Below are 23407 nucleotides of genomic sequence, written 5' to 3'. Positions count from 1 at the left end.
CAGGGTTTCCTGCTTCGGAAGAAGGGAAGATTCAAGCACAGATAAGGAAAGACTACAATGAATTCTGTAGTGCTGGGACCAGAATTAGAGAAATCGGTATGAACTCCAGGTGGTGGCTCAGGTAGTAAAGAATCCACCAGCAATGCAGGAGACCTGAGTTTGGGAAGAGCCCCTGGAGAAGGGAATGGCAACCCGCTCCAGTACTCTTGCCTGGAGAACCCATGGACAGAGAAACCTGGCTGGTTACGTGACTGAGCGACTAACACAACGGAATACCTAAGAAACTAGATCTAAAAAGGATATAATGGGATAATTACTGAAATCTTAAGATCAAACGTAAATTATATAATAGTATTGTACCACTACTAAGTTTTTTGATTGTGATAAATGTACTATGATTACATAAGAGAATATCCTTGTTCTGATGAAACTCTCATGGGAGTACTTAAGGATGGAGGAGCATGGTGTTTGCCTCTGAAAAGATTCCAGAGAAAAAATATACATGCGCATAGACACATGCTGCTGTGCTCAGTCGCTCAGTCGTGTCTGACCCTTTGCGACCCCATGGACTGTGGCCCGCCAGGCTCCTCTGTCCATGGGATTCTCCAGGCAAGAATACTGCAGTGGGTTGCCATGCCCTCCTCCAGGGGATCTTCCTGACCCAGAGATCTAACCCGCATCTCCTAAGCCTCCTGCACTGGCAGGCGGGGTCTTTACCACTAGCAGCGCCTGGGCAGCCCAGACACACATATGGAGAGCAAATAATAAAGCGCTGTGAAAATACAAGCAGCTGCTGGATCTGAGCGGAGGGCACGTGGAAGTTCTTTACACTACTCTCACGTCTCTCCTACAATGCTGAAGTCATACCCCAATTAAAAGCCACCGAAATAACTACAAAGGAAAGGAATGTGACTGCTCTTCTCTCCTAGGGGTCTGTCCCGGGCAGTCGGCACAGAGGTTGGTACTAAAATAATAATGTAGACAATACAAGGGCACAGAGATGACCAAGACAGAATGAGATGCAAAGAAAACAGCATTCAGGGTCGGGATGGGTCCTGGGATGTGAGGCCCCACCCCCTTACTCGTTCACCATTTGGCTCAATATTTGACTAATGATAGCTATAGCAACCTGCACACTCCACGGGTAGGCTCTTAATTCCCCACCCGGGGATCGACCCCAAGCTTCCTGCAGTGGAAGCACAGAGTCCCAACCGCTGGGCCTCCAGAGAATTTCCCCGAATTGTTAACAGCACTTAAGGGAGGCACTTTAGACTTCTCAATTTACCTTATTTCCATTTAGGCGGCCGCAAGCCTCATTGACCCAGTGCCACAAATTAGCTAGAAAAACAAAGTAAAGATAAGGCCTTCATATTATTATTTCCTATTTCTAATTCAGTATTATTGACCTCTATGTCAGGTCAGTACTATCTTTAAACAGTCATCTGCAAATCTGTGAGTAAAAGATCCCGAGAGTGAAAACACTGAATCAATTTAAAGACTATGAAGGCATCTTCCTCCTCTTATCAAAAAGGAACTTTTTGATCTATAAAGCCGAACATTGGGTTGGCCAGAAATTTCGTTCAGTTTTTAGTTCGGTTCAGTCACTCAGTCATGTCCAACTCTTTGCAACCCCACAGACTACAGCATGCCAGGCCTCCCTGCCCATCACCAGCTGCCAGTTTACTCAAATTCATGTCCATTGAGTCGGTGATGCCATCCAACCATCTCATCCTCTGTCGTCCCCTTCTCCTCCTGCCTTCAATCTTTCCCATCATCAGGGTCTTTTCCAATGAGTCAGCTGTTCGCATCAGGTGGCCAAAGTATTGGAGTTTCAGCTTCAACATCAGTCCTTCCAATGAACACCCAGGACTCATCTCCCTTAGGATGGACTGGTTGAATCTCCTTGCAGTCCAAGGGACTCTCAAGAGTCTTCTCCAACACCACAGTTCAAAAGCATCAGTTCTTCGGCACTCAGCTTTCTTTATAGTCCAACTCTCACATCCATACATGACCACTGGAAAAACCATAGCCTTGACTAGACGGACCTTTGTTGGCAAAGTAATGTCTCTGCTTTTCAATATGCTATCTAGGTTGGTCACAACTTTCCTTCCAAGGAGTAAGCATCTTTTAATTTCATGACTGCAATCACCATCTGTAGTGATTACTGATAACTCCTATGATAATATCTCTCTTGGAGGGTTGCAAAAGCCCTCCTTACTGGTGGGTCTGAATCCAGACCTACTGTACCCCTAAATTTGTTTTAATTAGTCAAATAGCCAAGTACTAACCCCACAGGACTGGTTTCCTTCCCTCTGCTCAGGATGGGAGCAGGCTCCTTCGCACCTGCAAGGCTGTGCCACCAGGACGTGCCTCCCTTTCCAGGTTCATTTCACCCTGGTTCTCACTCTCTGCCCCGGCTGCACTAACTTCCCAATCCCCCAGCTCACCCTGCTCCCCCCGAAGATGCAGTTCTCGTCTCCCCTTGAGCTAGTGCAATCCCACCTGTCCTTCAGACCTTAGCTTCCCTGGGAGGCCCTGGCTGGCCACAAAGCTGGACAAACAGCTCTGCCTCCTGAGGCCCTGTACCTCCCTTTCCACACTCAGCCTCACTCTGGGCAAAACGCCTGCCTTGCCCCCTGAGGAGCCTCCTCCATAAGGACACGGGCTCTGTTTGTGTTGCTTGGTATTGACACCCCAGTGCCTGTCCAACCCCTGGTGACTAATAAACGCGTATTGAATGAAGGGATGAAGAGGAAGCAGACAGTCATACATCCCGACTCACTGTTTGGCAGCCCACTGCCCTTGGCATTCGTGAGATATAGCCAGAAGAGATTATGAAGAGACAAAAGCTAAAGAATAGAACATCAGAAGCCTGTTTATCTCGTGATAACATGACTGGATGAGCCAGCAGTCCATCAGCGTCTCTGAACATGCACTATTCAAATCTCCACTCCAATGCTGGGGAGGTGAAGCTGCATTGAATAACAACAGTCAACAGCGAAGAGACTTGTAAAAGAGGGAAGTCCAACTTTCCCCCTTTGCTTTCTGCTCAATGCTTGGCATCTTCCATCACCACCTTCCCTCTTCTGTTAATCTTTTGATTGCTCAGGGTTACATCAGGTACTGGGATGTTAATGGCAATAGATATGCAGGGTTTTGTGAAGTCCATGGATGTGACTGTGGGAGAACAGATGGAACCACAGCAAAGGCAGATGCGATAAACAAGCAAGCAGCTGAAAACGGGGAAGGACAGTGAGACCGCAGGTGCTTCAAAAGACAGCATGTTACATGTACACGTATGGCTGAGCCCCTTTGCTGCCCACCGGTAATTATCACAGCATTGTTAATCGGCTGTTCTCCAGTATAAAACCAAAAGGTAAACAAATCAGGGGCACTAGGTTTAGGAACCCTAGTGATGTCTTGAACCCTTTCTTAAAAATTATACTGTTTTAGCTTTGGAGTACAAAAGTCAAACAGGATGTGATGTTAAAAGATACTATCAAACTTTTTTGGTGGAAAACTATTCCCAATAAACAAGATGACATTTGATTATTCATCCAACAATGAGCAACTGCATCTTACTGAATAGAAGACAATCTATTTTCAGAATTTTAAATTCCCCTATCAAGGTAACCCCCCAGTCAAAACTGTCCATCTGCCATTTACCTGAACATTTTGTTTTTGTTTTACTTAATTATGTAATTTAAAATGTATTCTAGGTTACATGCAACCCCTGTACATCTGATATGCATAATCTTTACAATATTTATCAGTTTCCTGCACCTAGGATAAATAAGTATATTTCTTATTCATAAACATTTTTTGTTTGTTTTGCTAGAGAACAATGAGTTAGATATAAACCGTGTTTCACCTTAAACAGATCAAAAGAGGCAGTCAGAGGGCAATATATGTATCTTCAAAGCATACACCTAGAAATGCACCAGTTTGCTTTAAGACTCATATTCAAAGCCCACCATGGACACGATACCTGTTAGTGCTTTCCCTTTTTTCCTATAGTAAACACCAAAGATGACGGCAGCTACTAAAGCCACAGACGTGAAGAGGAGCAGAATGATTAGACTGGGCAAGTAAATCTGCGGTTCTGTGTTGGGAGAAAATGAGAAAAGCGGCATTAACTACTGTTCATTTTTACTCTTTCTCAAAAGCATAACCCTTTCAATTAAATCCTGGAATCAAGGCTGTTGGAATGGAATGAAAGCAGCAGGAAGGGGCCCAACGCGGCTGCGGGTTTGTCGAGGAAGCTCCCATTTGAAAGGGTGAAATCAACAACGTAGCCCAAGCCTGCTGACCGCCTTTGCTCAGAGAGAGGCCAGCCCAGGACCAGCTTGAAATGCTTGCACTTGAGAACAACCCTAATCGGCTTCACCGCACCATCCGGCTCCATCTTAGCTCAGCTACAGAACACTTTACTCTCTCCAGGTGGATGGGCTCTGGAGGCAAGAGGAAGCCCCCTATCACAGCTCCTTCCAAATAACCACATGGAGCCAGGGCTTTGCTGGTCCTGAGAACAGCACCACAGCCATCCTGCCCAGTGCCTCAGGTCCTTTACCTACAGCACAACGTGGACTCAACCGTTCTGCTCATCCTGCCCGATGACGGAGATGCTCCTGCCTTTTCACTATAAACTCTTGGTTTACACGGCCTGGTTTCTGGGACTCTGGCCTTGCTTTTCCTTCTGTCTTTTTTAAGACAGTTTTTAATTCCCTTGGTTATCTTTAATGTCCTCTTCAGAACGGTCTCTTTAAAATGCTGCTCTATGTAATTTCTTATCCGGAACCTTTGATGCCCTCCTGTTTGCCAAAATGTCCAAGCTACAGCCTTGCTTTTCTTAGTCCGGGTTCGCCGACATAGCTCTGCAGCCAAGGTGCTCCTGCCTCATTAGGAAGCTCCTCCTGTGCTGAGATGCCTGGACCCACCTCCACAGCATCTCACTCACCTGGGCAAGCAGCTTGCACACTACCTGCCCACTTTCTGTCAGTCACTCAAACTGTCCTTAAGGTTGCCTGGATCCTCCAGATGTTCCAGAAATAATGGTAATTGTATTCTAGCAAGTTGCTGACTCTGTTTGGTGACCAAAATCTCCTATAGATATCCTGCTGTGATAACCACTACCTTACTATATTTGGGCATTTTAATTTATATTTGCACCTCAATTTTCTTTCTTTTTGGGGGGTATATATGAATAAAGTATTGGTTATCCATTCCACAGTTGAAAATCATCAACTAAACAACCTATCTGGAATTACAACACTGATAAAATGAAATACTGAGCTGACCATGGATAGTGAAGTCGCTCAGTCGTGTCTGACTCTTTGCAACCCCATGCACTGTAGCCCGCCAGGCTCCTCTGTCCATGGGAATTTCCAGGCAAGGATACTGGAATGGGTTGCTATGCCCTCCTCCAGGGGCCATGGATAGAATGAGATGAAAAGGGAGAGATGGTTGCCTTGGATACAGCATGTAATTTGAGAGAAACCTACAAGAGCTGACTAGACTGAGGCACACCTACCCACCCAATCTTTCCTATTAAACATACCATTCGGTGAACTTGCAGGTAGGGGATGACTACAAACCACATCTGATTTATCAGTTCCGTGATGCACTTCTGTCCGTCCAAGAATGGTACAGCTGTGAAGGGGAAGGCACGTAAGTCCCTTGGTTTCATATCCTTATTTTTAAAAAAAGAAAACTATAAAAGATTCTACCCCATTAGACTGCAAGCTCCTTCAGGAGAGGAACCATGGTCTTCCTGGACGTCTGCCCCCCCAGTGCCTGTCCACAGACACTAAGGTGGACAGAGAGACAAGCGGAAGTGATTCCTGCCACGGCTAACATCTGCTCTGAGTGTGGTCCGAGAGAGCAGACCGGTGCGCTTAGTAAAGACGATTCCAAATCCAATTACCACGGCTAAGTGATAAACTACAGATGAATACCCTTTGAAGTTGAAAATACAGAAAATCTTTTTGAAAATAAAACCTGGATAGGTGGATCAGACAATGAATATTTAATGAGAATTAATTTATTGGGAAGTGAAAGAATCATGACATTGATGATGAGTATTCAACAAAAGGCATGCAGTGAAAGGATCCAGGAATTTCACTATGACTTTGCTCACATAAGTGTGAGATAGTATACAGGCGAGATGACACATTACAGATTTATTTATCACTGGAAAAAACTGGAACTCACTTAAATGACTATCAATAGGGCACTTGTGCGAAGAAGGCAATGGCACCCCACTCGAGTACTCTTGCCTGGAAAAATCCCATGGATGGAGGAGCCTGGTAAGCTGCAGTCCATGGGGTCTCTAAGAGTCGGACAGGACTGAGCGACTTCACTTTCACTTTTCACTTTCATGCATTGGAGAAGGAAATGGCAGCCCACTCCAGTGTTCTCGCCTGGAGAATCCCAGGGACAGGGGAGCCTGGTGGGCTGCCGTCTATGGGGTTGCACAGAGTCGGACACGACTGAAGTGACTTAGCAGCAGCAGCAGCAGGGAGCTTGTGAGAGTTGAACCATAAAGAAGGCTGAGGGCTGAAGAATTGATGCTTTCAAACTGTGGTGCTGGAAAAGGCTCCAGAGTCCCTTGGACTGCAAGGAGATCATATCAGTCAATTCTAAAGGAAATCAACCCTGAATATTCATTGGAAGGACTAATGCTGAAGCTGAAGCTCCAGTACTTTGGCCACCTGATGCAAAGAACTGACTCATTGGAAAAGACCCTGATGCTGGGAAAGATTGAAGGGAGGAGGAGAAGAGGACGAGATGGTTGGATGGCATCATCTACTCAGTGGATATAAATTTGAGCAAGCTCCAGGAGACAGTGAAGCCTGATGTGTTGCAGTCCATGGGGTCGCAAAGTCTGACATGAACGTGCAACTGAAAAGCAACAAGGGACCTTGTTAAATGGCTTATGGCGCATCTCTGTGGCGGCACCAGGTGGTTAGAAAAGCCGCACAGATGTAAGCCAGTTAGTGTGGAGTTAGCTTCCTTCAGGATATATTTTGTGGGCAAAAACCCAAGTGTGTAAACATTTATTTAAGCAGGAGGCTTCTATATGCACCTATACAATGCACACACACACACACACACACACACACACACACACAGACCTCTTTGCACAAATAAGCCAGCGATGCTGGGAAGCTGGGAAAACAGAGACTGGTGAGCGATAATACGCATCATAAGCAACTAAATAAAGTTACAGAAGGGGGAAAGCAGCTGCAGCTGTAAACCAAACTTCAGTCAGACTGAGTCTGCAGTGATACCCGGCTCCTGCCCCCTGTCCGGGGGGACTGGCTGCAGGCGCTTCCCTCCCTCACACCAGCTGACAGACTGTGTCTGTTTTGAAACTGGCTTCCAGAGGAAGTCTCCCCAGATTGCATCACTCTGTTTTCACAACAGACACAGACAGCGGAGGTGGAGTTCTTCCAAATCGAGCAGCTCTCGATTCCCTCGTCATCACTTACTTGGTCCAGGGTCTGCACGTCTCTGTGGCGGAAACGGTGTTGGAGAAGTAGCCTGCGGGGCAGGGCTCACACACTGTGTCCTTGTTGAGCTGCACTGTCAGAAAGACCGACAGACAAGAGAACACGGGACAGACGGACACTTAGAGATCGGCCAGGAGGGGCCCCAGCCTCCGCCCGCCCTGGCCCTGGGCCCCCTGCAGCTGCTGGCGGCAGCCCCCCCAGGCTTCAGGGGGCCCGAGATCCCGCAGCTCGAGGCAGCAGCAGGTCCAGGGGCTCCCGGGCGCAGGGTCAGGACTCGGAGGCCAGGCCTGAAGCTGGCCCGGCTCCCGGTCCACAGCCAGGCGCCCGCCCTTCGTTTTGGGCGAGGGAGCTGCTGTCCGTCTCCTTTCAACCAACTCTGTTCCCTCCTGTCTCCCTTACCAGGCTTCGGTACAAAGAATGGTAGCCCATTAACCACTTGGAAAGGAAACTTCTTGCCCTGACACCTTCTAATCAATAATCTTACCAGTCTGAGTATCAGAGTATTGACAAAGTTCAAAAACAAAACCCACGCTACACTATGGGTCTCCTTCTCTTAAACCAAGGGGTGGCAGGAACAGTTGTTTCTATGAAGGGCCATATGATGAATATCTCCAGGTTTTGAGGCCCTCTGGTCTCTGCAAATACTTGCAGCATGAAAGCTGTCACAGACAACGTATAAAAACACATTGGCTGCGTTCCAAGAGAACCCTATTTACAGAAGCACAAGTGGTGGGATGGATTTTGGACCCCTGCCTTAAGCCACAGCACTCAAAGCAGGAATTAATCCTGGTGAGTAAGCGGTCTTCGCCTCTCTCATACTCCTCATAAACTATATTATCAAACTAGGGAATGTCTCCGATTTCCTCTGTTGCTTTTACTGCAGCCGGCACACGATGACCCTTTGGTAATTGAAAGAAGGACATCGGCTACCATGTGCTATCATAATAAACCATTGTCTTGTGCCAAAACCACAAATTAGTCTTGAAATTAGTAGCACTTATGTGGTTTATCTTCATGAATAAAATGCAAAAATAAGGAATCACATTTTCTCTGTCCAAAGTCAAGTGGGAAGTACACTCTTGGTTTTTGCAATTGTTCAATACAATTGGGTGTATTGAACCCAGTTGCACAAACGGGTGTGCGTGTGTGCCAAGCTATTTCAGTCGTCTCTGACTCTTTGAGACCCCGTGGACTATAGGCTCCTCTGTCCGTGGGATTCTCTAGGTAAGACTAGTGGAGTGGGTTGCCAAGCCCTCCTCCAGGGGATCTTCCCGACCCAGGGATCAAACCGGGATCTCCCACGTTGCAGGCAGATTCTTCACCGTGTGAGCCCCCGGGGGAAGCCCCAGCAAGTGGTGGACTCATTCCTTACTCTAGCAACAAGATTTGCCTTGAAATGATATCAGCAAAGGTACAGTTAGCATCTAGTCACTCAGATGAATTCAAACAGCTTTTAAAACGATAGTCATACTCTAGAAGAGTAACCCTTAAAAACAAAATGACTTCCTCAGGGGCTGCAAGGCACAGAGAGCTTGAGAGGTGCTGCCTTCCACACATTGGACTCTCACGTCTGCTCCGACCTGCTGGGGGCATCTGCACTTTCTCCTTTTTTTTCCTCTTTCACAATCACACTACTCCCACTTACAAAAGAAGGCACACTTCATACCTACTCCAAATCCTACCGTAGAGCCAAACTTCTCAGGTGCCAAACAAAGAAACAAGTCAAAGGATCGGTGACAGAAAGCTCCTTTGTTCAGAGCACCTCAGAATAGCTTCTGTCTCTCCCTGTCCATCTATGAGGGCGTCCCCCCACGGCTCAAACATAAAGAAATCACGGGCAGTGCAGGAGATCCCGGTTCGATCCCTGGGTCAGGAAGATTCCCCGGAGAAGGGAATGGCTATTCACTCCAGTATTCTTGCCTAGAGAATTCCATGGACAGAGGAGCCTGGCAGGCTACAGTGCATGGGGTCACAGAGAGTCGGACATGACCGAGCAACTGATATCCATTAGGGGCAAGGGTGTAACAACATAAAAGGGGTAACTGGCATCAGGCTGACCTGTTCTGAGTTCAAATACACTGTACTGCAGGGGTGAGATTTTCATGCATCCATGTCACCCTCTCGACCCTTCAGCCAGCGCATTCCCAAAGGGGCAAAGCAGAGAAGACATGGGCCAGAAATGAAAAGAAAAAAAAGCAGAAAGCAACCAGCACCTCCTTTCATGCAGTTTAACAAACTATATGAAAGGCCCTGGGGCTTGCCTATATCTTAGAACCAGGATTCAGAAGGGAGTAGGCTGTCATGAGATTTGCTTTAGTAAACAGAAAATCAAGTCCGACTTTTCCCAAGAGAAAGCCTGTCTAGTTTCACTGATAATCTGATAATAAAGGCTGACAGACTCTGTGATGCAGATTTTCCTCAATATGAAATGAAATGAATAATGTTTTAATTCTCCCAACCTCAGGCTTTACTTTTATAACTACAGTATAGCAAAATATAGTCATTCATCTTTTGGACCAACTGTGTAATAATCACTGTAGAACAAATCAGTTCAGAAGAAATGTTTTAAACCTTAAAAGCTTGAGTCACGAGAAGTTTTTAAAAATTAAAATTTCATGGCATTCCCTGGCAGTCTAGTGATTGGTTGGAACTCGGGGTGGGGGTGGAGCGGGTGAAGGATGGGGGGTTTCCTTCCTGGTGGGGGAACCAAGATCCTGCAAGGTGCCCGGTGCAACCAAAAAGAAAGTAAAATTTAAATTTCAAATGGGTGCATTTTTAAAATGTGAGAGTATGAAAAGGTAATTAGTAAAAACCCTCTGAGCCTAAAAATATATTACGATGAAACTCTGTGGGGAAGGTGAAATGGATACAAATCAAAGGAGAGAAAAGAGCCACACCTTGGGACATGTGGGACCTTAATTCCCCGACCAGGGGTCAAGCCCGCGTCCCCTGCTCTGGAGCGCGGAGTTTTAACCACTGCACCTCCAGGGAAGGCCTCTGATAGCTTTTTACATGGATGATGATGGGTATCCAATTGCTACGGAGTTCAGAACCCACTGAAAATTTTAGAAAGTGTTACGGACTAATTCCCTGGAAACGAAATCCTTAGCAACTCTTGAAATTTGTAATAAAAATGCTTAGATGTCGATTTAAAATTTTGGCTGGAGGCACATGGCTTTGCAAAATTCTAAGAGGGCACACAAGTTTGGGAACCCCCGCCCCTGCAAAAAGTTTGGGGACCCCTGCCTGATCCGGTTTTCCCCTAAATGGGGGTGGGAAGGTTTCGCAGGAGGAGGAGCCTGGGGATGGGCGCCGAGCTCGCACGCGTCCTGCGGGCGCGCACCCCGCGCTCGGCCTCCGGGGACCCTCGTCTCCTCCCGCGCCCCCGCGCCGGCCGAGCGTGACGGCGCAGCGGAGCGCCCCGGGAGGCCCCGCCCGGCCGCGCGTACCGGGGCGCCGGGCGCCGAAGCCGCGCGCGCACTCGGCGTTCCGGCTGCAGCAGCGGCAGTCCTCGCTCCAGTGGTAGCCGGCCGTGCAGGCGCAGCGGCGCGGCGCCGTCCGGTTGCCGGGCTCCACGGCCCTCAGGGCCTTGCCTGCGGGAGAGAAAGACACACCGTCCGCCTCGTGCTATTCGCGCCCGCCGCCCCCGCCCCGGCCCCCGGGCCCCGGGCCCCTCGGACCCCTCGCGCCGGCCCGCCCGCCCGCCCTGGGCGCGCGCGGTGAGTCACGGAGGCCAGGATTCGGGAACCTTCAGGTTCCTCCGCGCACCTGCAGTGCTGGGACCAAAACATCCCGCTCGTTTTTGGTTTGTTTTTCTCCCTCTCTCAATAATTAGGAGACCTGTGCGTTTTGAGAAGTCAATTTTCATGTCAGTAGGAAGATTAAGGCCCGGGGGTTGCTAAGCACCGACGATTCTGACTCGTGCAAAACTGGACTTCACAGCTCCTTAAACTCAGCAGTGGCCACAGGACTGGAAAAGCTCAGTTTTCATTCCAATCCCAAAGAAAGGCAATGCCAAAGAATGCCCAAACTACCGCACAATTGCACTCATCTCACATGCTAGTAAAGTAATGCTCAAAATTCTCCAAGCCAGGCTTCAGCAATACGTGAACTGTGAACTTCCAGATGTTCAAGCTGGTTTTAGAAAAGGCAGAGGAAGCAGAGATCAAATTGCGAACATCCGCTGGATCATGGAAAAAGCAAGAGAGTTCCAGAAAAACATCTATTTCTGCTTTATTGACTATGCCAAACCCTTTGTGTGGATCACAATAAACTGGAAAATTCTGAAAGAGATGGGAATAACAGACCACCTGACCTGCCTCTTGAAAAATCTGTATGCAGGCCAGGAAGCAACAGTTAAAACTGGACATGGAACAACAGACTGGTTCCAAATAGGAAAAGGAATATGTCAAGGCTGTATATTGTCACCCTGCTTATTTAACTTCTATGCAGAGTACATCATGAGAAACGCTGGACTGGAAGAAACACAAGCTGGAATCAAGATTGCCAGAAGAAATACCAATACCCTCAGATATGCAGATGACACCACCCTTATGGCAGAAAGTGAAGAAGAACTAAAAAGCCTCTTGATGAAAGTGAAAGTGGAGAGTGAAAAAGTTGGCTTAAAGCTCAACATTCAGAAAACAAAGATCATGGCATCTGGTCCCATCACTTCATGGGAAATAGATGGGGACGCAGTGGAAACAGTGTCAGACTATTTTTTTGGGCTCCAAAATCACTGCAGATGGTGACTGCAGCCATGAAATTAAAAGACGCTTACTTCTTGGAAGAAAAGTTATGAGCAACCTAGACAGTATATTCAAAAGCAGAGACATTACTTTGCCGACTAAGGTCCGTCTAGTCACGGCTATGGTTTTTCCTGTGGTCATGTATGGATGTGAGAGTTGGACTGTGAAGAAGGCTGAGCACCGAAGAATTGATGCTTTTGAGCTGTGGTGTTGGAGAAGACTCTTGAGAGCCCCTTGGACTGCAAGGAGATCCACCCAGTCCATTCTGAAGGAGATCAGCCCTGGGATTTCTTTGGAAGGAGTGATGCTAAAGCTGAAACTCCAGTACTTTGGCCGCCTCATGAGAAGAGTTGACTCATTGGAAAAGACTCTGATGCTGGGAGGGGTTGGGGGCAGGAGGAGAAGGGGACAACAGAGGATGAGATGGCTGGATGGCATCACTGACTCCATGGACGTGAGTCTGAGTGAACTCCGGGAGTTGGTGATGGACAGGGAGGCCTGGTGTGCTGCGATTCATGGGGTCGCAAAGAGTCGGACACGGCTGAGCGACTGAACTGAACTGAACTGAACTGAATGTGAGACGCATTCCTAACACCAGGGCTAATGGGCTCTAAACCCATACGGTTTCTGGAGATGGGGGTTCATCTGGGGTCCCGTAGGGCCGCCCTGAACACAGACCTACCTCCCTGTGCGAGCAGATAAGCGGGAGAAGCACAGAAGCTTGGGCCTGGCGACATACTTGGAAATTAGTCTCTGCCCCAAATTCAGAATAAGGCGCTTGTCCTCTCTGTTCTCACGACACAGAGCAGAGTGTTCTCTGCTTATCTCCACCTCCCGGCCCTTTCCAGGCTTTGTGCAGCAGAAGTAAATGCTCACATGCTCAGTTCATCCTCGCTATTTGCTGGTTCATACTTGCGATTTCACCTTCTCCTTAAAATCTAATCCTATTCTCCAAATCAATACTCCTGGCGCTTTTGCAGTTATTCTCAGAAACACTCAGAAGAGTAAAAGCTTTGAGCCACCAGCTGGACAGGTGCGTCCCCGGCCGAGGGCAGGGGAGGTAGTTCGGTCTTCCAGTTTCAGCTCACGCTGCAAATCAGAGTCCTTCCTGTGGTCTGTTCAGAGACTAATTTTTGTGTTTTTTTGTTGGTGAGTCCTGCTGTAAAGTGGCCCCCTAGCCTAGGGCTGAACTGTTGCCGAGTGTTTTGGAGAAGGCAGTGATATGTCTTCCAGAGAAAATCCATATGTTAGAGAAACTTTGTTCAGTGTTGTTTATTGTGACATTGTTAATGAATCAAAATATTTCTTAAATAAGGTGCCTTTACACAAAAAACAGGCACAAATCTAGGTCATATTTACGCACCCAGGGGCAGTATTTACTAACTCAGTGTTTGTGATGACTTTATAGAACTTAACTAAACTATCACGATAACAGACTTCCCTCGTGGCTCAGGTGCTAAAAGAATCTGCCTTCAACAGGGGAGACCTGGGTTCAGTCCCTGGGTTGGAAGATCCCTTAGAGAAGGGAATAGCAACCCACTCCAGCATTCTTGCCTGGAGAATTCCATGGACAGAGGAACTGGTGGGCTACAGTCCAAGGGGTTGCCGAGAGCTGGAACCAGATGAGCGACTTAGCACGCACGCACGCGTGCACCATGAATAACAGGAATCAGCTGCACACACACACACACAGCAGCACAAGAACATAATCTCGGACTTGCAGCCTTTAGCACCGCGAGGAGTGCGTATCTGCTGTTTCAGCCACGAGTCTGTGGCTTTCTGCGATAGCAGCCTGGACTGCCCAGGACAGAGCTGCAAGAGGAAACAAGCCAGCCAGAAACCCACCCAGTTCGCTGTCTCCAGCTGTAACCGCAGGGAAGCAATGTCTCCTTCCCCACTTCCAGACCAGAGCTTGGGGGCCGGGAGGTCCCTCTCCCTTCTGGGTCCACTCTCCAAGGCCCGGGTCAGCTGTGAAGCACCAAGACCAACTTGCATAAACATGGATATACTGTCTGGAACACACATGGACAAGAGTCATTTTCCTTGGAAAACTTGAATTCCAGTCTCTCACTCAAAATGTGTGGTTGTCATTTATTGTTAAGGAGTGTCCGAATCTTTTGCGACCCCATGGACTGTAGCCCGCCAGGCTCCCCCATCCATGGGATTTCCTAAGCAAGAATAGTGGAGTGGGTCGCCACTTCCTTCTCCAGGGATCTTTCTGACTCAGGGATCGGACCCCTGACTCCTGCTTGGAAGGCAGATTCTTTACTGCTGAACCACTGGGGAAGGGCCTCCCCTCCCTCAAAAGTAAGTGCATATAACCCTGTGTGGTGGTGGATGATTTGACATATTTTTAAATATCTTAATGCACCAGGTTTGGGGCTTTAATCAATTTTGGCAGTAGACAGAGTGAATCTTTCTTTCCAAGAGACAGTGATGAGTCAAACTCATTACTAAGCAATGGGAAAGAAAAAAGACTTGATCAGATGCTTCTGCTCAGTGGAGTTTCCATGTTATCTTCTCCAGACAAAACCTGCCCGCTATCTCTAATTTTAGAAATATTACAGGGCTTTAAAAAAACTTAGTTCCTAGTATTTTTGTTCTGTCTATTGAAAAAAAAAAAACCTATATATCAATAGAAGGATCAATCCTTGTAGCAATGAGCCTTCTGAGCACCCAGACTGAAGTCACTAAATCAGATGTTCTAATGAAGCAATGAGAAATCCTTGGAAAAATGGCTGATGCCAGCTTCAGGGAAGGAAATGTCCAAGATAAGCCTGGGAGAAAGAGCTCTTAAAGATGCCCAAGGCTGTATCAAAAGAGGGGCACTTGGGAGAGGAGAGAGAATCTAAGCCCCAGTAAAACTGGTAAGTGCAGCAGATGAAAACGCCTCCAGTGTGCACATGCGTGAGCTCATAGTATTCTTTTTTCTAAAAAATTAAGCTCTGGCTAGTTTTGGCAACCCACTCCAGTACTCTTGCCTGGAAAATCCCATGGATGGAGGAGCCTGGTAGGCTGCAGTCCATGGGGTCACACAGAGTCGGACATGACTGAAGCGACTTAGCAGCAGCAGCAGTAGTTTTATTAAAGAAAGGTCGTGTGTGATCTGCTTTTCACCAGTCTGTCCTGGCATGCTTCTAATGATACCAGAGTCACCTGGCTCAGGAAGCCAGCATATCTGGCTCTGGAGTATTTTCCACACGCTGTGCCCAATTCAATGTTATTTTTGCCACCATAGTGAAAGACACTGGTGGTGACGAATCTGCCTGCCAATGCAGGAGACATGAGAGATGCAGGTGGATCCCTGGGTCAGGAAGACCCCCTGGAGGAGGAAATGGCAACCCGCTCCAAAATATTGCCTGGAAAATTCCAAGGACAGAGGAGCCTGGTGGGTGACAGTCCATGGGGTCGCAAAGAGCTGGATACAACTGAGTGACTGAGTGCCGGTGACGGACACCACTTTCGGCCGTTGTAGCATAATACGCGATTTCAGATTCCCTCAAGGCTGGGCAGAGTTTAGCGAGGACGACCAGTTTCACTTTGCCTTGTCTGATCATTTTCAGAGTCTGCTTGTACACTTTCCACTTTTCATAATGAACTGGAGCCTAGAGTTGATCAGCTCCAGCGACTTTTTCATCTTCTTTGCAGCCTTAGGTGTGGGATGCCTCCAACCCAGTGCAGCTGCGAAGATGACAGGGAGTGAGAAAGGAAGCAGAAAGGAAGCTAGCTCTTTATGTTCATACAGATCCTCTGGAGACAATTTGGTGGTGGGGTCATTATTTTGAAAATGCTTAAAGTTATAAGCATTCATTCTGCCTTTCCTGTATAGACTGCACTTCAGGGTAACGACCAGTTGATGAGAGAAGTTTCTCTTTAGAAAGCATTCCAGCCAATAAATGAAGAAAGGATGATGGAGTTAGAACATCACCTTTCTGCAGCCCCTAAATGAAAATGGACCTAGGTCATGGTGGCCAACAGCTGCTCATATCACCCAGAAAAGAGAGAAGAACCTACACGGTGACCCTTGACGTCACTTTCTGAAGGAGTTTTGCCAAATACAAAGTAGAAAAACCCAAACCAGATTCTGATCAGCCTTCTAGATCTAATAACCCCTTTACAGGAAATACAGGGGACAGAAGACACCGTTTCACGAGACCGAGATAATGCAGCTCGCAAGCCCCGACAGTGGGACCCACAGGGCTAACGGCGTGGCCTCCTTAACAGACGAGCTGCATGAAAGATGGGAAGAAGGGGAGGAAAGGAGCTTCTGGGCTGGGACTCAGGAGACATATTCTGATCCTATTCTTATAAATAAGCTTTAATTTTTAAAAGCTCTGGGGCAAAAGCCCTATAGCAGTATGATAAGGAGATCAGACTATGGAGGCAGGAAGACGTGGATAGTTTAGGAAAAAGACCTGGGAGTTAGAAGGTCTGGCTTTGAGTCCTGCTTCTCACTTGTAACCTTGGAGAAATCACTCACTCCCTCTTAGTTTCTTCATTTTTACAATAGGATAATCGTAGCTTTCTCATAGGGTTTTTTGTGAGAATTAAGTAACACAACATATGTGGAAGTGCCGTGGAAACCTTTTGTCAAGTGTAGGACACCTTTCAGGACTAAACACACAAATGTCATATACTATCACCTATACGTGGCATCTAAAAAAATGATACAGATGAGCTTATTTACAAAGCAGAGTTAGAACCACAGACATAGGAAACAAACCTGGTTAGCAAAGAGGAAATGTAGGAGGGGAGACAAATCAGGAGTCTGGGATAACATATACACACTGCTGCAGGTAAGACAGACAGGCATCAAGGATCAAGGCTCAAGGCTCATTCCTGTACGGCACCGGAAGCTACACTCGATGCTTTGTAAGAACCTATAAGGGAAAAGAATCGGAAAAAGAACACCCCCCCCCCCCCCGAAATAAGCGCAGCACTGTACAACAACTGCACTTCAATAAAAACAGAACAGAACAGATATATTCCAGAACAGCAGTTCTATATGAAAAGCTGTAACACAGTGCTCCTGGGATCCAAGGCACACCCTCGGGGGTCTGTGGGCACCGTCTTCCCTTGCCCCCAAAGGCAGAGCATCGCTGTATCCGACAATGTTGTTTACCCACACTGCCCCTGCCGGGCTGACTCACCTGGATCGCAGACTTTGTGCAGCAAGCATTTATCTTCTTCATTCCAAGTGTCCAGGTATTCGTCCGAGCCGCAGGGCAGACAGACGCTCTCAGAGGTGGCGGTGCACTTGGAAGACATGTACGTTCCTTAAATTAGAAGGGGGAACATGCGCCAATCAGAACTGCTCCCTCCCAACAAATCAACAAAAATGAGTCGATCTGGGAACTCCCTGGCAGTCCAGTGGTTAGGACTAAGCATTTTCAGTGCCGAGCACCCAGGTTCGATACTTGGTGAGGGAAGGAAATGGCACCCCACTCCAGTGTTCTTGCCTGGAGAATCCCAGGGACGGAGGAACCTGGTGGGCTGCCGTCTACAGGGTCGCAGAGTCGGACACGACTGAAGCGACTTAGCAGCAGCAGCGGGGAACTGAGATCCTGCAAGTCTTATAGCGTAGCCACGGAAAAAACAAAAGCACCAGTCTACCAACCCCTTTACGTGAGCATGGTCCCAGGGCGTCCCCCAAAGACAGAGGCCATGTCCAACGGCAGGGGCTCCTCAGGCCTCCTGGCTGGCCCAGATAACCTCGCTGGGGTTTGCTGTGCCTGTGGTCACCACAGTCTTTTAGACCTTCTAGGTAAAACCCTAGCCCTTTCCACTCCCAACCTCTGCTGACTCAGGAAAAGAACTACGGTTTTCAAACAGGTGCCTGCAGAACTCGAGGGGTTCCCTGGGGACTAAGCGAGAGAAACTTCATCTCCTGCCTCACCTCTCCATCTTCAAAACCCCTTTACTGTTGACCCAGAGAGTTCCTTTCTTTCGTCCTACGCACACTGTGGGCTCACGGTTAACTTTGTTTGATCAGAGAGTAACACACATGCTCAGAAACACACACACACACACGCATATGCATGAAAATCAATGGATCTTCACTCTGTGCACCCCAAAAATATTTGTAGCGGAAATATCTAAAGGATTTGTAATCAGGTAAGCTCCTTTTCCTCAAAGCTGTTCTTCCTTCCCCAGAACAGGGAGTGAGTGAGAACCCTCTAGACTTGGGGCCTCACTGAGGCCACAGAAGCAGCTGGCCACCTCCTTGTCAAAACATCTTTGGGGAAGTGGTGGCCGGTCTACCTCCTATTCCTCAGTAGATGTTGTGCGAGAAGTTACAACAGGATTTAGGCAGATTTTAGCAGTGATTCAAAGACAGCCATCCCCATCCCCACCCCTGGCGAATTTCTATCAAATTAATACTGTTTTTTTTGGCCTTACCTCACAGCTTGTGGGATCTTAATTCCCCATCAGGGGTTGACCCTGGGCTACAGCAGTGAAAGAGCTGAGCCCAAACCACTGAACAACCAGGGAACTACTGCAAATAATACTTTTAAATAAGAGTTGTATTGCATATTTTGAGAGTTTGAATCATAAACTTCTAAAACAGTTTTTAAAAAAAGACTCTTGCCTTCTCCAGAAATAGTGTTTTGGAAAACTAGTGCTTAATTCCAGTTCCTGAAACTGCTCTTGATTTTTAGGTTATTTCATCTATTGAGAGTAAGGTTTCTGTCTTCAGAGTGACAGACATTACTACCTCCACTGCCAGAAGAAGCCCATCCGATTTCGTTTCTCATCTGGCAAGATGGAATCAGGTATTTACTAACGTTAAAACAAAAAAGAGCCCCACTCGCTTTGGGAGGACCACAAAAGGAGGTTCAGCAGCACGAACCTGGCTCACATTTCTTACAGCATTGTCCAAGATGCTCGTAATACCTCTCGCTGGTACACGGAGGGGTGATCTGCAAAGTCACCTAAGGAGAAAATGTGCATCAGGTAGAGATTAAACACAAGTTCTTCCCAGAGGAAGCCACCAGAAACCGTCCTGCCGCCGCTCGGCATGATACTCCCTCCCCCAACCCCGTCCCAAAGGGATCACTATCCTGTCCTAGCCCATTTCTTCCTCCTGAGAATGTACAAAACCAAAGATACTGGCGTCAAGATCCAACGATACTGGCATCAAGTATTTAAAAATATTTTGGTTATGCTCATGTGAACAGGATGGATTGAAGGGAAATTTATAAATGGTACCCAGAAGGTTGAAAACTGCTTTCGACCAACCACGTACAAAAGTGGCCCCACTTCTGTGTCAGCCACAGTGTGGTCAGTGGTGGACAGTATGGTCAGTGCACTTTGGCTGTGAAAACTGGAGAAGCACAGAGTGGGGTCCCTTCATACGTGCATCATACGTGCATTAGACTCTTTGCAGCCCTCTGGACTACATCCCGCCAGGCTTCCCTGGCCATGGGATTCTCCAGGCAAGGACACTAGAGTGGGTTACCATGCCCTGCTCCAGGGGATCTTCCTGACCCAGGGATCAAACCTGCGTCTCTTTGTCTGCTGACTTTTACAGGCACATTCTTTACCTCTGAGCCACCTGGGAAGCCTGCGTGTTATACCAGGGGGAAATGTGATCTGACAAGCTATTTCTGATTTTAGAAAGATGCTTAATACTGCTTGCCTTTAAAAATTTTTAAACATGCAGAGAACTTTAAAAAGTGGGACAGCAAGGGGTTATAGGGAGCCTGTGACCTGGAGCCCGGAGCACCGCAGCCCGCCGGCTCAGGGGATATCCATGTGCCACTTCAGCTTCTTGAACTCCGATTCTAACATGATTCTAACACCAATAATAATTTCCACATTTGCTCATCTAAGCAAAGCAAAACAAAGGCCAAGTATCCTGCATTCACTCAGATTCTTATCAGTTTGCCACAGTAAAGCTCTTTCCCTTATCAGCTGTCTCTGTTAGAGAAAAACAACACACACCCCTGTTGACACGCAGGCAGTTGAGTTACAGACCCAAGGGAGACGCGGAAGCCCGGGGTCAGCGGCACAGACGGCGCGTGCACACACCGAGGGGCAGAGCCTTGCTGGGCTGGGGGTCCGCAGTCACCACCTTGCCCTCCAGGGGCTTCCGCTCTCCAGGGTGGGCTGCAAGGGGGCAGCGGGCCCTCCCTGCATGCACAGGGGTCTGGGGGTGTCCTCAGGGCTGTGAGTGAGCACCAGCTCACAGGGCAGAGATCAGCCGGGGCTCCCGGGCGGCTCAGCGGTGAAGAACCTCCTCCCAACGCCGGTGACACAGCTTCGATCCCCGGTCTGGGAAGATCCACATGCCGCGGAGCAGCTGAGTCCGTGAACCAGAGAGACTGAGCCTGCGCTTTAGAGCCGGAAACCGCGACTCCCGAAGCCGCACACGGAGCCTGCGCTCCGCAAGAGAACCCGGTGAACCGCAGTTGGGGCAGCCTCTGCGGGCTGCGAGTAGAGAAAACCCGTGCCGCAACGAAGACCCAGCACTGCCAAAAATAAATTTAAAACCAGAAAAGAGGGACCTCCCTGGTGGTCCGGGGTGAAAACTGTGCGTCCAACGCAGGGGGCCCGGGTTCGATCCCCGGTCAGGAAACAAAGATCCCACATGCCATGAGGCATGGCCAAAAAGTAAAAATTAAGAAAAGAGTAAGTAGGGCGTGCAGGACGCAGCCAGTAAGGGCCTCCCCGACCTCCCCCGGGCCAGGCAAAGAGCTTCCGGGGGGCTGCGGCCAGGGACAGTTCCTCTGAGGTCAATGAGAGCGTCGAACGTGTTTCTGGAGCCAGGCTGCCGGGAAGGCTGTATCTGGACTTGGTTCCTAGGCCGTCTGACATCTCCGTGGACCTGGGTTAAGGGACAGACGTTCCCCAAGCATCCACCACGGGACAGGCTCACGGGATCCGTCAGTGAGCCCCGTGGACACTGGGAAATATGACCTAACAGAAACTGCCCCGCCTCTGCTCTCTGGGGTCTTTCCCTGTTTTTATAGGAGCCCGTGTCTCTGCGTCTGCACAGCAACGTGTGCACAGAGAGGAGAGATGCACAGAGGCAAACGGTGAAGCTGGACGCGGTCAATGCAAATTCTGTTTCACAGGAAGGGTCTGTTTAAGCCTGATGGTATGTGAGCACCCCTGCGATGGTGATGACAAAGCAAGCCGGAGAAAGCTGCGGTTGGACTGTATTTCAGATGATCAAGGCCTATTGCTTCTGACCGGTAAGAAAACTGCATGCCTCTGTAAGACAGGCGCGGGCTTTGTCTGGGTCATGTACACAGGTTCTTTTTAGGGGAATTTGCTAAAAGGGCTCCTCCTGAAGCAGCGGCCGGAAGCTCTGTCACGTGCCACTGTCGGCTGGGCGCTGGGCTCCAAACCCTGGCCTCTGGTAAGCATCAGTGGCCCGAATATGTGGACAGTTTGTTTACACGTTTAGGCGCACGGCTGTGATTCATTCCGTCCATTTGCCCTCTAGCCCAAGAGTGTAACCCTGGCAAAAACAGGGAAGCTGTGATTCCAGAGGTGACCAGATGTCCTAACTCTTAAACAGATTTTCACAGATTATTCCTTAATATTTATCTCTGTCTCCTAAGCTAATTGTGACTTTACACCTGGACATGTCTTCTTTTTAAAGTACTGAGAGATAATTCACATACCATGAAATTTCCCCTTTCAAAGGTTATGATTCAGTGGGCTTTTTTTTTTTTTTTTGTATATTCAAAAAGTTATGCAACCAGCACTGCTGTCTAATTCCAGAATATCTTCATCACTGAGAACTGACATGTTTGTTTCACATGCTATAGGATTACCGATCTTTCAAGTTACATCAGTAATTCTGCTACTGGGAAAACTGACTGTGGTGAGGCAGAAAATTTTGGTATTAATCTAATTTAAGGTAGAACTTAGACTGATCCCTACTTCATTCCTGAGTTACATTAGATACTTGGCAGTACACCTTCAAACTTTCAAAATGACAGTCAACATACAACTTATAAGGCAACATACGTACATAGATATGGTTAATGAAATACGTGTGTGTGTGAGTCTCTCTGTGATGTCTGAGTCTTTACGACCCCAAGGACTGTAGCCTACCAGGCTCTTCTGTCCATGAGGTTCTCCAGGCAAGAATACTGGAGTGGGTAGCCTATCCCTTCTCCAGGGGATCTTCCCGACCAAGGGATCGAACCCGGGTCTCCCACATTGCAGGCGGGTTCTTTACCATCTGAGCCACCAGGGAAGCCCCAAGGAAACGTGCTTTGAGGGCAAATAAAAAGAATCTAGAAACCTCTCCTCAGGAGGCCCGCACCTTCCGGAGAAGACCAGATATACGTTGTCATTGTTGTTTTTCCCTCCCTTGTTCTTTTTTTCCTCCCTTGCTAGTGGAGGTGACGGAATTCCAGCTGAGCTATTTCTTATCCTAAAAGATGATGCTGTGAAAATGCTGCACTCAATATGCCAGCAAAATTGGAACACTCAGCAGTGGCCACAGGACTGGAAAAGGTCAGTTTTCATTCTGATCCCAAAGAAAGGAAATGCCAAAGAATACTCAAACTACCGTACAATTGCACTCATCTCACTAGCAAAGTAAAGCTTAAAATTCTCCAAACCAGGCTTCAACAGTACATGAACTATGAACTTCCAGATGTTCAAGCTGGATTTAGAAAAGGCAGAGGAACCAGAGATCAAATTGCCAACATCTGTTGCATCATCAGAAAAGCAAGAGAGTTCCAGAAAAACATCTACTTCTGTTTTATTGACTATGCCAAAGCCTTTGACTGTGTGGATCACAAAAAACTGTGGAAAATTCTTCAAGACATGGGAATACCAGACCACCTGACCTGTCTCCTGAGAAATCTGTAGCAGGTCCAGTTAGAACTGGACATGGAACAACAGACTGGTTCCAAATCGGGAAAGGAGTATGTCAACACTGCTTATTTAACTTATATGCAGAGTACCTCATGAGAAATGCTGGGCTGGATGAAGAACAAGCTGGAATCAAGATTGCCAGGAGAAATATCAATAACCTCAGATATGCAGATGACACCACCCTTATGGCAGAAAGTGAAGAAGAACTAAACAGCCTCTTGATGAAAGTGAAAGAGGAGAGTGAAAAAGTTGGCTTAAAGCTCAACATTCAGAAAACTAAGATCATGGCATCTGGTCCCATCACTT

At 47.9% G+C, this 23407-nt stretch overlaps 1 protein-coding gene and 1 pseudogene across 1 annotated transcript in view; both read right to left on the bottom strand.

Annotated features, from left to right (window-relative positions):
- TNFRSF11A (TNF receptor superfamily member 11a) overlaps positions 1-23407 on the bottom strand; it is a 52300-nt gene that overhangs the window by 17576 nt on the left and 11317 nt on the right. The window contains exons 3-11 of the mRNA XM_068993675.1: positions 20935-21086; positions 20496-20730; positions 19110-19191; positions 17410-17535; positions 10961-11104; positions 7491-7584; positions 5558-5649; positions 3989-4102; positions 1286-1338 (exon numbers count right to left, since the gene is read on the bottom strand). Coding sequence (XP_068849776.1) covers positions 1286-1338; positions 3989-4102; positions 5558-5649; positions 7491-7584; positions 10961-11104; positions 17410-17535; positions 19110-19191; positions 20496-20730; positions 20935-21086 — 1092 coding nt within the window. The remainder of the gene's footprint in view (positions 1-1285; positions 1339-3988; positions 4103-5557; positions 5650-7490; positions 7585-10960; positions 11105-17409; positions 17536-19109; positions 19192-20495; positions 20731-20934; positions 21087-23407) is intronic.
- LOC138097721 (large ribosomal subunit protein eL30-like) lies at positions 13986-16758 on the bottom strand (annotated as a pseudogene).

This window comes from Capricornis sumatraensis, chromosome 21, assembly GCF_032405125.1.
Source record: "Capricornis sumatraensis isolate serow.1 chromosome 21, serow.2, whole genome shotgun sequence".
Lineage (NCBI taxonomy): Eukaryota > Metazoa > Chordata > Mammalia > Artiodactyla > Bovidae > Capricornis > Capricornis sumatraensis.
The sequence above is the reverse complement of the archived record's forward strand: the minus strand, read 5'-3'. Positions and strand labels throughout refer to the sequence as shown.